Source organism: Eumetopias jubatus, unplaced genomic scaffold (assembly GCF_037043125.1).
Source record: "Eumetopias jubatus isolate StellerSeaLion01/CBP00866 unplaced genomic scaffold, mEumJub1_p1.0 scaffold_11, whole genome shotgun sequence".
NCBI classification, from domain to species: Eukaryota; Metazoa; Chordata; class Mammalia; order Carnivora; family Otariidae; genus Eumetopias; species Eumetopias jubatus.
Genome location: NW_028274817.1, coordinates 94,094,161 through 94,110,374, shown reverse-complemented (window position 1 = coordinate 94,110,374; position 16,214 = coordinate 94,094,161). Strand labels below are relative to the sequence as shown.

The 16,214-nt window shown below is 40.4% G+C and overlaps 1 protein-coding gene across 4 annotated transcripts in view; it reads left to right on the top strand.

The window, feature by feature from the left end:
- The window catches only part of SYTL5 (synaptotagmin like 5), a 106,267-nt gene extending 103,129 nt beyond the window's left edge, over positions 1 to 3,138 (top strand). For all 4 annotated transcript variants that reach the window (XM_028113538.1, XM_028113537.1, XM_088028497.1 and 1 more), the window contains 2 exons: positions 1,722 to 1,930; positions 2,996 to 3,138. In XM_028113538.1, the coding sequence (XP_027969339.1) occupies positions 1,722 to 1,930; positions 2,996 to 3,138 (352 nt within the window). The remainder of the gene's footprint in view (positions 1 to 1,721; positions 1,931 to 2,995) is intronic.
- Positions 3,139 to 16,214: the final 13,076 nt, after the last annotated feature.

The window sequence follows — 16,214 nt, the reverse complement described above, 5'->3', positions numbered from 1 at the left end:
TGAGTTTAAATAAAATTTTAAAAATAAAGTAATTATTAATAGGTAGGCGCTTACTGCCATTTTGTGCCTTGTTTTCTGGTTGTTTTTGTAGTTCTTCTCTGTTCCTGTTTTTCTCTTGGTCTCTTTCTTTGTGGTTGATCGGTTTCTGTAGTGTTATGTTTGGCTTTCTTTTTCTTTATTTTTTGTATATTTATTATAGGTTTTGGGCATGAGGTTAATTCTTTGAGTCAATGACATTACTATTCCTCTCATCAATCCTTCTTTAAAAAGTGTAATTGACTCTACAAGAAAAAGAGTCAACCATTTACCCTCACACATTCTAATTTTGCTAAAGCCAGTAGTAAGGAGAAGCAGATATCTGGGGCTTTCCTACTGTTGAGTGTGTGGGCCTGAGTCGCAGTTCATCTGTCCGTCATTCTTTCTCACAAAAGTTTTAAGCACAGAAGAAATGCTTTATTTGGATCCTGCCACTGCAGTTTGCCTCACCAGCCCCACCATCCAGTTCAGGCCTCTTCCTGCCCACTGCCTAGTGGGATGAGGGGGTGGCTCCTTACCTATGGCCTCATTGTGGCCTTACAGGGGTGACTTAACGTCTTCTGAAATAGTTTTCACTTTATCATGTTGAACATTTACAAAGCAGAGATAATAAAGGACAGTATCTTGGTTCTATAATGAAAAAAAGGCCAGTAACTTTCTAGTAAATTATCTAATTACACTTAAATATTGAGCTGATTCTAAAGGAACCTCAGATTTTTTTTAAGAGAGCGTCAGAAAGGGGGCACCTGGGTGGCTCAGTCAGTTGAACGTCCGACTCTTGGTTTCGACTCAGGTCATGATCTTGGAGTCCTGAGATCGAGGCCCGCATAGGGTTCTGTGCTCAGTGGGGAGTCTGCTTGAGATTCTCTCCCTCCTCCTCCTTCTGCCCCTCCCCCACTTGCTCACGCGCTCTCTCTCAAAATAAATAAATAAATCTTTAAAAAGGAAAGAGAGCATGAGAAGGCAAAGTTTTTTCTCTTGCATGTAAACAAAGACAACGGGTAAACATCTAGGGCAGGTATGAAAGCATCATGATAATTTGGGACCCATGTTTCTTCTATCTTGTTATGGTATCCGCCTCATGGGCCAAGATCGCTGCTGGAGTTTCAGCTATCCCATCCAGATTCCAGCTGTCAAGACAATTCCCAGAAATTTCATGCAGAAGCACTTTGTATATCCTTTGGGCTGGAGCTTCGTACGTGGCTATACTGGCTGCAAGGGAGGCTGGGAATGTAGTCTTTATTCTGGGCACTCTTGTGCCTAACTAAAAAAAAAATGAGTCTGTTTTAAAGAGTAAGGAGATAATGAGTATCAGGGGATAAGCCGTCTCTTCTTGGTACCTGAAATGAAATCTCAAGTGTTGTAGTGTGTCTTCTTTATTGTAAAGTACCTACTACCGGAGATACTTTCATTTCAAGATGAGGGAAGGACCAAAATAGGATTAGAAAGGACAGTGCAGGCATTTTACTATTGTCCTACTTAAAATATACAATAAAACCTTCCACTTAAATCTGGACATAAGCATATAAGAACCTTGAAGAAAAAAATCAAATACACACACACACACACACGCACCAAGAATTATGGGGAATCGAAATAACTGAATAAATAAACTAACTAAATAATTGAAAATGGGGATGCCATTTTCTGTTTCACCGATGGCTTGATTGCCTTTTCTCTTGCAGCTACCTGCTCCCAGATGATAGCAAAGCTACCAAGCACAAAACTCTCGTGGTAAAGAAGAGTGTTAACCCTCAGTGGAATCATACTTTCATGTTCAGTGGCCTGAACCCCCAGGACATAAAGAATGTTTGCCTAGAACTTACCGTCTGGGACAAGGAGCCCTTTTCCAGCAACATCTTTCTGGGAGGAGTTCGTTTGAATTCTGGGACCGGTGAGGGACTTGGGGACCCTGAGATGGTCTGTGACTAGGCATGGGGCGGGAGAGTGGTTCCTGCAGGTTACTATGTAGTAGATGTACATGTAGCTTCAGCTCAGCTGATTCCTGAAATTACCGCAGATCCTCCATTGCTTTAGCCAAGAATCTGCTGGTTAAAATAAAATCTTGTTAAAATCAAAATACTGCTTCATAGGTTCGTATCCTTTGGCTCTAAGTTTAGGATATATAATGTTTATATTCAGTCCTTTTATAAAATATCACTTACACTTTAAGTGAATTTCAACTACTTTCGTGGGTGTTATTTCGGGTTCTTCTCAGGAGAGGATACAGGGGAGAGAACGACTTCCAAGACCAACTTTACTTCATCCTCTTCTCAGATGACTCACTGGTTGAATTGAAAGGAAACCCATTCCCCCCCCCCTCCTAAAAAATAACATCTAATGTTGTTCAAACGGACTGTGGAAACATGCCGCTGATGCCACAAGACACGACCACAACGGGGCGGATTGGAGGGAGATGACGGTGGCAGAGCCCGTGTAGTTCCGCAAGACCCTCATTATCCCAGAACGTACGTCAGACGTGAGGGTCTGCGCGCACCACGGTCAATACTCCTGTTGAGAACAATCCCACCTCTGGGGCGCTGTGCTTAGTTACAGATTAAGGAGAGCCAAACATATCTATACCACTAAACTGAAAACTCCCCAGGTCAGAGAAGTGGCCTTGTTAAAAAAGGAGGGCCTCAGAGCTCACTTCAGCCTGTTCTTCTGTCATGTTAACTCAGTCCCGATGAGCCAGCTCTCTGACAAACTACCGCAGCTGGGGAAGAAATGAGCCACGAAGGCCATCCTGATTTGTTTCTCATTATCTTGGCAGAAGAGCGTAGTGCCGACTGCAAAGGGAGTCTGTCATTCTAATACTACTCACTAGACAGAGTAAGTGAAAATAAGCCAGTGAAGGACTCTCTGCTCAATAAGGCCCCCTCGAGAGGTTGATAGGTGTCTTCCAGAAGATCAAAACATTTCATCTGTGAAGTGTAATGCTCCCTTATCCCTTCCTTAGGTGTGAGCCATGGGAAGAATGTGGACTGGATGGACTCTCAGGGGGAAGAGCAACGCCTGTGGCAGAAGATGGCGGACAATCCTGGGACTCCTGTCGAGGGTGTACTCATGCTCCGGTCCAGCATGGGGAAGTGTAGGCTCTGAAGGTACCAGTCTCCAAAGTGAGGCCTCCAGGCGCTGTCTGGCTGCCATTTGATCCCAGTATCGGTCTTGGGACCTGGCATTCTGCTTCCCTGCCATTTCTCACCTGAGGGTAGAGATGTCTGTGTTATGAACATTTACAGTCTTGCCAAGTGTCTAAAAGAGCATGTACCTCTATGTGTCCAGGGGCCAGGGCCTTTTTGATTGGATGATAGAAAGGGTGCCACACTGTCCTATCAACAGGCAAATTGCGCAATGACCCATAGGCTTTATACTGTAAGGGAAATGGCACAAGCTTCTTTGAAACTACAGTTGAAATTTGGACTCCCTAAACTTTTCCTATTATTGAGTTATTTTGCATTTCCTAAAATGGTTTGAGGGATAAAGGGGCCACCCATAATGTAGATCACTTGAAGAGTAAGAAGGGATACTGGCTACCCTTCTCTCACCCTGGGACTTCCCATAATCCAAAAAAAAAAAAAAAAAAAAGGCATTGTGGGGATGGTTGCTTGGACAAGGAGATGGCTCTGTTATTGTAGCAAACTTGTGGATTAACCAGGTAAGTTTTCAAGATGAACTGACCAGTTTTTCTATGGTGACTATATAATCTGTCATCTAAATCAGCCCACTTTTGAGAAGCAAAGAACTAAATCTTTCTACCCGAACAACAGATGTAAACCAGGATCGACCTGGGGAAAGGGAGATGCAGTGTCACCTTAGTTATGACCTAGCAATTAGAGAGCTCCATTGTAAACATGTATGTTATAAAATATTCTAAGCCACTAACTATAGGGGAATAAGAACTAATGTACATTTTGAGCCCCTGCATGTATCATATCTACTGATATCCCATTGGTCAAAGGAAGTCATATGGCCAAGCCTAAAATCAAGAGGCAGGGAAATATACTCTGCTCACAATGGAGTCACGGCAAGGATGAGATTGCAGGAAGGGAAGAAGAATCGTGGCCAGTAGTTCAATCTACTATACCTTCTATTATCTGGAATTCCGGATGCGTTAGCCACCAAACTTAGATGCAAAAGTAGTTAAAGCTAAAAGGTAGCTCAGACCTCGTTCCTTATGTTGCGTATTCCACATCTGAAGCCCCCAGAGAGCTGAAGTGACTTACCCAAGATCGTACAGAAGCTATGACTGTATCCAGACTTAAATCCAGGGTGTGACTTGTTGGCCAGTATTCTTTCCACTGGAGCCCTTGGCATAATCTTATGCTTATCAGGGTGGACGGGAGGGCAGAGATGAAGGAGATGGAGAAGAGTCGGGTTATTTCGGTATGAAGTTCCTGACTCATTCTTCTTCTGGAGTCCTGTTCTTAGCCCCTCAGCTCATTTTTTCACTTGAATTCATATAAAATCTTTGAAAGGATAGAAATGGAATTTTAGTGGTACGAAAGCTAGAATCATCTTCAGACTTACTCAAGCTAATTTTTCCATATTCTGAATTTCTTCTTGAATTTTAAAAACTGAATTAAGAATATATTTAACATTATTGTTGGGAATAAGCAGTCCATTTTTAATATTATTCAAAAATAGGCTAATTCTCAGAAGTTGAAGTTATTGGTCTAGTGTATATGGAACATTTTTTTAAAACTCAACACCCATATCCCTATGCCGCTCTTCTTAAAAACAGAAAACAAAAACTGTAAGATCATCACTACTTCCTATATTGGAAAAATTAGTTGTCGGCAGACTTGATCTGACTCATTCTGTCTTCAGTGACATTTTTAGGGCATGTGAGAGGGTGATGTTGGTGAAGTCTGGAGACCTCTCCAATGTAAACAAAAGAAAGTAGATTTATTCACTAATAATAAAAGCGGAAAAATAATAAATTCCAAAATTTATAGCTCGGACTCTAGATGAGTAAAGCTCTATGTGTTCAGACCTTTGCCACTTTTAGAGCAAGTCTCTGTATTCTGGTTTCATAAAATCCAATATCTAACTGGGTATATCCATAATGCAAGAACCCAGGTATGCAGAAGTCCATCAGAAACCTGTGGTGTTGCTCTCAGAAAGAAAAGGCAAATTGATCTTTCGGGTCACTTGGTTTTACTAAGTGCTGTGTAGAAGTACAAATTTTTTTTTCAAATATAGGTAATATATGTGAATGGCACAAAATTTAAATAGTTCAAAATTGTGAAAAGTAAGTCTGCCTTCTTTCTCTTCCCTCATTCTTTCTTATGGCCATAGGGTATTACATTACAGGGAGATAGCAAATTTTTTAACCACGCCTATCAAATGCCACATTAAATAGGCTTAACTATGCTGTCTACATTTGGTGGCTTTTCTGAGAACCTTTTCTTTCAAACATCAACGCTTCAACCTTCAAAATGAGACATATGTATTATGCAGCCATTCCACTTTTGGGTATTTGTCCTACAGAGATAAGAAACAGATGGGAGAAATGAGTACATACGAAAGTATTTATTGCCAAAGATAGGAAACAATCCAATAGCCCATCAGTAGAGGCCTTCTGTAATAACATAAATGCCTACTTTCTTTGTTTCATTAGTCGCTCCTTCTCTGCTAAAGATTGTTCAGTGATAAACACTGGATTCTTCCGTGCTCGTTCTTTCTTTCCTCCTCACTGCATACACCCTCTCAGGCGTTATCATGTACGGTGCCTCGGTGGTTTTCTATGCTTATAACTTCACACTCACATCTCCAACCCAGACCGCCCCTCTCAGCCGCAGCCCCAGATCCAGCTGCCTATATGACATATCCACCAGGATAGTAGCTCATGGTTTCAACATAGTCAAGACTAAACTCTTCCTTCCAGCCTTCCTCTTGTACCCCATTTCTGTCTACTTCAGTACATCCTGTCTCAGTACGTCGTGCCATCATCTACCCAGTCACTGTAAGTACTACAGTTACGACCCAGGACAGCTCACCCCACCCTATTTCAGCACAGATCAAAGCACAGAGGGGGCACTCCAGCCCAGCTCTCCCTATCACCTTCTCAGAAGAGACCGTGGCCTTGCCTGGAGCATCCTCCTCCTTATTTGGAGATCTCAGCCCTCAATTTTCCCTCAGTTGAATCAGACAAGGTGTAAAGGGACACGGACAAGCTTTAAAGCCTGACTTTATCCGTTCAGTTTATCAACAGCACTTGCAGAACACATGGAAAATTATTTATCAGCTCTCATTTCATTCACATTGTCACTGTAACTGGAATCATCAGGATGTAGATTTTCCAGGTCACAAAAATGCCAAAAACAAAGATATTTTGATGGGACTTCATATTTCTGGCCTCTTTTTTCCTTAATAAATTTATACAAATCTATGACCAATGATCATTAAGTACTTAAGTAACTAATGGATGAATTCACCCCACCTGAATCACAGTAATATTGATCTCATCATCACCTGCTACCCTAAGGTTTCTATTTGGTGGGGGAAGGAGAAAGCTATGGAAGAAATAGGGCAAATCCCACTTTTAGAAACAAAGGAGATCCAAATATCAAGTAAATCCCAGAAGTACCTCAGAGTAAAAGCCTATGGCATTTGGGACTGTGATCAATGTTTATTTTTTGTTCCATGTAGATATTTTGCATCAAACTGAGCATTGCCCTTAGAAGTTGGCAGAAGGGCTTTCCTCCTACCATGGTACCATTTATGGCTTCTGAAATTAAAACAAATAGGAGGAAATCTACACAGGCAACACTATCACAAAAATTGGAAAGTTTGAACAATAGCCATGGAAATTGGGCCACATCAAGGATTCCAGAGGATTGTCTGAATCATCTGGAGTGTGAATTTAATACATTGATTCCAGAGCATTGCTCCAAACCTACTGAACAGAATTTCTAGGAATTTCCATCATTTTTATCAAGCTTCTTGGGTGATTCTAATAAAAATGGATCACAGTTTGAGAAACACTGCATTAGAAGACAAAATAGCTCGACTCTGTTGTTTGGACCAGCTCTGTGTCATGATGGCAGATTGGATTTGGCTAACGTGGACGTTGTTCATTGCAAGGCAACCATGGTGAGGTGGAAGGAGCCTAACCTCAGACTCAGATGATATTAGCTCAAGTCTCGACTAACCAACCGTGTGACCTCAGTCAAGTTAATTATCCAGTCTAGGCCTTGATCTATTTGCTTGTAAAATACGAATAATTGCGCTAACTTGGAGTTACTGAAGACATGAAATAAAGTAATATATGTAAATATGCTTTGTAACACACTGTGGGGGGATGAGGTCATTGGTGAGCTAGTTACAGCACTCTGGTGCATAATCTCTTAGGCCCTTTTTTTTCCTGAATGCTTTCATTAGGGCTTGATCATTCTATATAAAGTGAAGTGGTTTCCAGTGTACAGCAGAAGTACAAGAAAGAAAAAGGAAAAAACCCTTATTTTGTGCTATGTTATCCATCGTGCATAGATAGTGATTTATTTATTTTCAGGCTGGAATGTCCTGCTTCATCTGACTAGACCATAAATATTTCAAAATATGTTTTATTTGATGGAGAGAAAAAACTGTGGTCCATTTTTTTTATTAGGTTGTGGAATCTGCAAGTACATCATGTTGCCACACTTTTCCTTAACACCCTCTTACATTGTGAGGACCATCTCTTTCTGTGGCCCGTTGTCTATCCTTCACGCCAGGGAGATCAAACCTGCCTTCCTCACGGGGATGTTGTTTAGAATCATGCTTTTTTATTTGCAGAAGGAAATGTGCCATTCTGGTGAAACAAATTCCATAGAAATACAAGCTACTGTTGTCATTATGAGGAATGCATAGTGTTTCAAAGATTCACAGTTGTACATCATTTACCTCGCTAGAATTCATCAAACTGTTCTGGTAGAGGTTTCCTTCCCTTTTTGGAAAAGAGAAGTGGAATATATAGTCAGTGTTGCCTGTGAATGACAGAACACTCATATAGGGTAGTAGATCGTATCTTTCTCTTTAGTATTTCAGCACAAAAGGAGACTCATTTCTGCTTTCCTTTTTCCTTGGTTGAGGCAAAAACCAATACAGCAAGCAAATAAAATATTACTATAGTTAAAGCAAAAGTTTAAACCATTGGCATTTGTGAGGGGAAAAAAATGTGTCCTTCTAGAAGGGCAGGGAACTAGATATGTTTTTGAATCTAAATATTTTAGTTTCACTCCTTTATCATTAGATCTGTTTACTTTGGGGGAAGGAATCTGATTGCTCCTTCCACACATTTTTTTCTGCTCAGCCAAATGTTCCTTTTGTCTTAAGAAAGTTGAAACTTGTTTGTGCAAATCCATGAGAAGGGTTGAGTCCCAACAATACAACTTTTTAAATCTCTCACATTCGGAAAGAAAGAAGGGAGGAAGCCATTCCATTACAAGGCAGTTCATGACCATCGTTTATGGTTCTTTTCTTTCGTTTTCCCATATTCATTATTCATAAATGGACATTTCTGAAGAGAGATCATTGGCTTTCAGTTGATGGGAAGAAATAGATGTCTAGGTTCTCCCGAGTCTTTGCTTTTGACCTGCCTCGTCACCTCCAATTAATCTGTCCTTAATTCCTAAATATCTTCTTACATTGTCCTTCTGACTGATGGGGTGTATTGAAGAACCTTAGGAGATGCCCAGAAGGCTTTTTTTTCCCACATGGATTAATGGAAATATTAATTGTTAATTTTCAGCTTTTTCCTTTCACCTCCAAACCCAGCTCCGTTGGAGTCATATGCTTGTAAAGCATCTGAATGCACAAAGCCAGTTTGTGGGGTGAGGTGGGGACTGTCCTGGCTACTTACCAGGGTGCCAAGTGATATGGGGCATTAAACATCCATGAAAAGGTAATGAGGTAGTGAACTTCTCTATGGAAGGGTATGGTATTAGCAGGAAGAAATAATGTCTGTTACAGTAGATAAGTGCGGAGGGGACCCGATACCTGAAGAGCAATTCATGGTTGAGAAATTCTAAGAAAGGTCTATTTGAAGGCAAGGCTTTTGTTTTGTTAAATAGGGAATACAATTTGGGCCAGACATGAATTGCTAAGGACGTAGGGAAAGGGGAGGGGGAGTTACCTCCATTGGGGGTTTCCTTTGTACCCCTTCTACCAGGCAGGTGTTCCTCAAAATAAATGTTATACAGATATTTAAACAATCTCTTAGAGGGGCACCACATCATCAGGGCAAGAATTGGCCCAGCTGAATGCACTAGATCCCCATCCCTAGATTGAGTGTTGTTGTCACAAGCAGGTTGGGTTTTTTGTTTTTTGTTTTTTGTTTTTTGTTTTTTGTTTTTGTATTTTCTGGGCCTGAAGATGAGTCTAAGAGTTTAGCGGGCTGGAGAAGAAAGACACACTTTCAATATCCTAAGAACAGCTAAAGATCGTTGGGTCACTGGGACACTGGAACGGGGGCTCTCCTCAGGAAGCAATAAGAGGGGTAACTTTCCAAACTGCCAAAGGCTGGGTCACCTATCTGTGAGTCTGTTCATTTCTGCTTTGTCCCTGGCACCCACCTGCTTTGGCTGTCCATTTACTCTCCTCAACTCCTGCTCAGATAGGAAGTTGATCTCTTTGTTTGTTTTTAAATCAATAGATTTTATTGATCATAGCTGTATTAGGTTTACAGAAAAAGTGAGCAGAAAGTACAGAGAGTTCCCATATACACTGCCCCCTCCCCTGCAAATTTCTCTTCTAACAAACATCATGGTGTGGCACATTTATTGCAATTGATGAATTAGTATTGGTACATCATTATTAATTGAAGTCCGTAGTTTAGGGTTCATTCTTGGTGTTTTACAGTTTTGTGGGTTTTGACAAATGCAAAATATCGTGTATCTACAATTACATCATCGTGCAGAATAGTTTCGGTGCCATAGAAATCCCCTGTGCTCCAACCTGTAGCAACCACTGATCTTTTTACCATCTCTATAGTGTCTTGGTCTTTTCTCAGAATGTCATAGAGTTGAAATCATATGGTATGTGGCCTTTTCTGACTTGCTTATTTCACTTATTGATGCATTTAAGGTTTCTCCATGGCTTTTTGTGGCTTGATTGTCCATTTGTTTTTATTTCCTTTTTTAATTGTAGCAAGAGCACTTAACGTGAGATCTACCCTCTTAACACGTTTTTAGGTGTACAATACAGCATCTTTATTTTTAAGTAAAGAGGAAAGGATGGAAAACTCTAGGAAACAATAACGTATTTTAAAATCCCCTGGAGATGATGGGAGGGCCGCATTCATTTTGCTGGTTTTCTCGGTTCTATTGTTGGCTCCAAACAACTGTTCCTATTTACTTGTCTTGCCATGTTCAGGGCAAAATTAGTAACAATACTTAAACGTGTAACATGCCTACTTTTAAGCTTCTGTAAGGGGGAACATGTACCCCAAACCAAAGCTTTGTGCCACTCTGTACTTGCTGCAAAGTTTAATGTCCTTTTCATTAAATTCCCTTTCCTAACATCTCTAATGTGTTCTATTGCAAGTTATTCCCGAGTCCTTGAAGATGGCTTGTATATCCTTGAGGATTGATTGTATGTCACCTGTTCCTCTTGTTCTTATACTTAGCTGTCTTCGGAGAAAAGCACATTTGCTGAACTGACATGCACAGATTGAGTGAGTGTCTGGTTTTTGTTTCTCAGGTGAGGATGATGTTGAACGTGACTCTTCCTGGTGCTCAGCTACTGAATCTGACCATCGTTGTGGGTCTTGCTCACTTACCTTCCTATAAATCTGAACCCTGACACCACAGCTCTCTTCGCACTCTCCTGAATAAATCATAGGTAGTGACGAGGGAAGGGTTCCAAAGTGACATTCATTGAGCACCTATTATTATGTATGGGGTGCTTTCCCAAACTGCTTTGCGCTTTGCTCTTTGCCCTCTGGTTTTCAGCTGAGTTTGGCCAACTGGAGCCAGTAGTGGAGATTAGAGGAGAAGAGGAGAGACAGTTCAGGGTGTTTCTCCCCCATACTCCCTCCCTGCGGGGCTGAAGGCTGTTACAGGCTGTGTTCCTCTGCCCCGGCTCCTCTCAGGTGGTCTGTCCTAAAACTACATGTACAGTTCTCTCTGGGTTCTGCTGATCACTTCCTCCCCTTACCCTTCAAGCCTAGGGTGGTAAATATCCTTTGGTACTGCAAGCTTTGAAGTGCTACGGTACCCCTCGCTGAGTTCCTTTACCATGCCCACACCGTTATAATCCTTTCATTATGTCCTCCTCAGTTCCCATTTGAGCCTGCTATCTGTTTCCCCAACAGGACTTTGACCAAAAAGGATGTCATTGATTGTAAGACACTCCCCACTTCAGAGATGTTAAAATGTGAAAAAAAAATGCGCATCTTAGAATCAATGAACTAGGCTAGTTGTGATATATTCCTGGTGAATGAATGAATCATTGAATGATTAGCATTCATAGTGCAGCTCATCTCAAAGACAGATACGGTATAGTGGTATGACAGATGGTGTGTTCAGAATAAACCTCAAAAATCAGAGTCAACGCTGATTCTTCGTAAGTACTTAGATGCTCTTTCTCAGTCTTGAGATGGATAGTCAATGAGAAGGTCATGGCCTAGCCCAGGATTCCTAGTTGTTACACCAGGGCTAAAACATTAAAATACTATGTAGTCATTCCATTTCTCATGAAATGAGATAACTCTAAAGCACATGCTACCAATGTGTGTACAAATTTGCTTTTGGTGAAGCAGTACTGTTGTTGTTTGTGACTCGACACGAACTGAGTCCAGAGCTTTCTGCAAGAACAGAATGGTCCACAAGTCTGGAAACACATCAGATTCCTCAGCAGTTGCAGGTAGCTCACATTCACTGCTCTGTGTAACAACTGGCATATATTCTGGCCAAACCTATTTTTAATAGCTTTATTTACAGCCTAAGGCCTTACTTAGTCTAGGCTGCCTGTCTAGAATTTATCAGTCCTTTAGCTAAAGTCCTGATTGGAATTGCATAGGCTGTCTTAGTACAGAAATCTAGAAATGACTGAGTCTAGTCAGGTGAGTGAGTATAAGAGCTACGGTGCCTTTGGAAAGGGCACCGTAGTTTGTGTTTCCTTTTCCTAATTTGTAATTGTCCCCATAGAGACAAAGGAACAAGTGTCTCACCTCTGGTTCTCCTCTAGGGCAACGCTACTCAGAGCACTGGTCCGTAATAAAATAAGGAGCTTACCTCTGATTTTAAAATCAACATGCTGCCTCCGTTGAGGTTTTGCTATCAAAAAATATTAGCCAAACCAAATAATGCATTTATTGACACTGTGGATTTACATTCTGGGGCCAGCTCCCTATCTCTTTGTGAACCAGTAGCAAATGGTCCAGGAACCAGCAGCCAGTAGGAGAACTACATTCCGAGAAGCATCACTTTCGAGGGCCCTGGAACTCAGTCCCTTCCCAGGACCATCTTCTATAATGGCTGCCACTTGTTGAGAAAGGAAAGAATTTCGTCTTGTTCCAATATTCCAAGCAAGAAGTGGCTCCTCTCATCAAGCCTTTAATCCATGCTTAGTCTCAGAGGGCATCAGAAACCCACTAAATAGCCTGATTGGAAGATGCTCAGAAGGATTCGGATTTGAACCGTGGCCGGACAGACGACAGCATTTCGGTTCCTTCTGAAGTCAGCTTGTTAGTCTCGGAACACTGTTGCCTAAGGACAGCACCATCCTGCTGGAAAACTTGTTCCTTCTGATGGGGAGACAGACAGATGAAACAAAAAGTCCAAATTCTGTGCACAGAGATCAAATTTCACCCAAGCTCTGACACAGCCATAGAACAAACAGGAAAACAGATCCTTAAGCTGAACATCTTCAGAAATGACACCACAATAATAGACCTGCATCTTCCCTCTGCACATTCACCAATAAAATTGATTCTGATTAATAAAGCAACATGCCTTCATCATCCCTATGCTTTTATTACTAAGGAGAAACAAGTGCTATATTTTAAGTGAGTTAAGCATAATTCTCACGTTGCAATGCATAGTGTAAACGTTGGCCGTGGGCAGAGAAGCAGTGACTTTGGTAAATGTTTCTATTGCTGATTATACCAACATCCTTCTCACCTCATCCAAAACAGTGGTTCTCGTCCCTGGCTGCCATGAAAATCCCCTTAGAAACTTTTAAAATCCCCTATGCCTGGTCTGTACTCGAGCAAATTACATCATCATCTCTGGGGATGGCACCAAGACCTCAGTATTTTTTAAAGCTCCCCGTGTAAGTCTAGTGTGCCCCCAAGGTCAAGAAGGACTGACATAAAGAGTACTTGATAAGAGAACTAGTAGGCCAAGGGTGTGGTGTTTGCAGGGCCTGCTGGGAAAAAAAAATACACATGCCCCTCGCCTTAGGGCACTAAGCCAAGAAGACCCTCCAGTGTTTCTTCTCTTACTTTGAGTCTCGAATTTAATGTTAAAAAGCAAGTAAAGCTGGAAGGAAATGAATTATTTGTGACTTTTTGTGAAGATTCAATGAAATAATGTGTGTGCAGTGTTACAGTTTGGATTCTTGATGGGCCGAAAGAGTCCACTCATCCCTGCTCTTAATTTCTGATTAATTTAGTGAAGGATATAGAATTTATTGAAAGAAAGATATCTGCAGAAAACAGGAACAGATGAAACAAATTTGAAGGAACTTCCCCCTTGTCTACAAGGCACAAAGCTACCAGGAACACTCTCCATGCGTCCTGTCAGAGCTGAGAAAAGAGCCAAATTTTTGGTACACTTCCACTCCTTTCTACGCAAGCTCCTGTCACCATTCCAGAATTCTGTCACATTCCAGAAACATCAGTGCCCTTCTGTTTAGGGAAGTAGTTCACAGTGTGTGGTCTGCAGACCGCTGGGTGTCCTAAAACCTTTTCAGGGGGCCAGCAAGGTCAAAGCGATTTTCCTCACTTGCTTTTTTCACCGTGTTGACATTTGCACCAATGGTCCAGAAGCAACGGTGAGTAAAACTGCACGCACTTTAGCATGAATCAAGGCAGTGTGTTTCTTTGCCTTTATGCACGCATTGTAAATACGTAAAATACCACTTTGAAGAAGATCTGTCATGAAGCAGTAAAAGTGATTAAGATTATTAAATCTTGACCTTCAAATACATGTTTTTAATTTTTTTGTGCTATGCCCAAGTACAAGTGTTGTCACAAGGAAAAGGCTTTGTGCCTTTGAGCTGCAAATTGAACTGGCTGCATTTTTCACCATTATTTTACAAAACGGATGACAGATAAACCATAGTTACTCAGTCTTGAGGACTGGGCGGACAGTTTCCCAAAAATGAACAAAGTGAGCCTATCACTTCAAGAAATACAACTGACAGTACTTATTGACAATTATAAAATTTGAGCTTTGAAGTGAAAATTTGAATTTTGAAAAACCTGTATACACCTTTGTGTGACAGCTTCCCAATGCTGAGAGACTTTTCTGATAAGACTGATGATGGCCTTAACTAATGTGAATTTTTTTGGTATTGTTGAACAAACTTAATCGACCTTTGGAAGGTGTGCCTGATTCAGTGAACCAATATTTTCCAAATGACCAATGTACAAGTTAGAAAATCATGCATGGGTAAAAGATCCATTCAAAGTGCAGGATAGACCAATGGACTGTAATGCGATAGAGTATAAAAATGTTTCCGTAATGACATTAATCTTTAAGGAACCACTACTTGCTGAGTTTTGGTGAAGGGTCAAAGAAAAACATCCAGTTATATAAATAAGCTATTACAATACTCCTCTCTTGTCCAGATATATCTCTCTCTGAAGCCAGATTTTCTTTATATGCTTCAATCAAAACAATATGTTGGTACTACAACAGACTATATGGAAAAGTATATATGAGAATCTAGCTCTCTGCTTTCATGGCAAACTTTGAAAACACTTATAATAATGTAAAATAATGCCACTTATCTCACTTTTTTTGTTTTGAAAGCATAGTTTTCTAAAATATATATGTTAATATATGAGGTTATTTTTTCTAAATGAGTTACAGATTTTTAAAAATTTCTGTTTTAGCCTCCTATTTAGTTATACTTGACATATAATGCCAAGAATGCTATAATTTTTATACACATATTATTTTGAGGTATAATTGACATCGTTTCAAGTGTACAACACGATTCAATATTTGTATATATTGCAAAATGATCACCACAATAGGTCTATTTAACATCTGTCACCATATATGGTTAGAAAAATCTTTTTCTTGTGATGAGAACTTGTAAGATTTACTCTCTTAGCAACTCTCAAATATGGAATACAGTATTATTAACTATAATTGCCATGGTGTACAGTGCCTTATTTTACATCTAGAAATTTCTACCATTTGATTCCTTTCACCCATATAACCCACCCTCAACAACCACCAATACGTCCTTAGGTATCTATGAGTTTTATTTTTCTGTTTGCTTCTTTGCCATTTTAGATTACAAATGTAAGTGACACCATATGGGATTTATCTTTCTCTGATTTATTTCACTTAGGATCTTAGGATAATGTCCTCAAGATCCAACCTTGTTGCTGTTGCAAATGGGAAGATCACATTTTTTATGGCTGAATAATATTCCCGTGCATGCACGCACACACACACACACACACACACACACACACACACACACACACATTTTCATTATCCATTCATCCATAATGGACATTTAGGTTGTTTCCATATCTTGACTATTGTAAATAATGCTGCAGTGAATGTGGAGGTGCTTATATCTTCTTGAGATAGTGATTTTGTTTTCTTTGGGTAAGTACCCAGAAGTGAAATTGCTGGATCACGTGGTAGTTCAACTTTTAATTTTCTGAGGAAACAATTAAGTGGCTGCACCAGTTTATATTCCCACCAACAGTGTAGGAGGGTTCCCCTTTCTCCGCAATCCTCACCAGCATCTTTCATTTCCCAACTTAATTTTAGCCATTCTCTCTCTCACTGGTGTGAGGTGGTATCTCATTGAGGTTTTGATTTGTATTTCCCTGTTTTTATGCTAATACCATACTTTTTTGATTATTATAGCTTTGTAATAGAGTTTGAAATCAGGGAGCTTGGTGCCTTCAGCTTTGTTCCTCTTTCTCAAGTTGGTTTGACTATTTAGGGTTTTTTGTGGTTCCACACAAATTTTAGGATTGTTCTATTTCTATGAAAAAT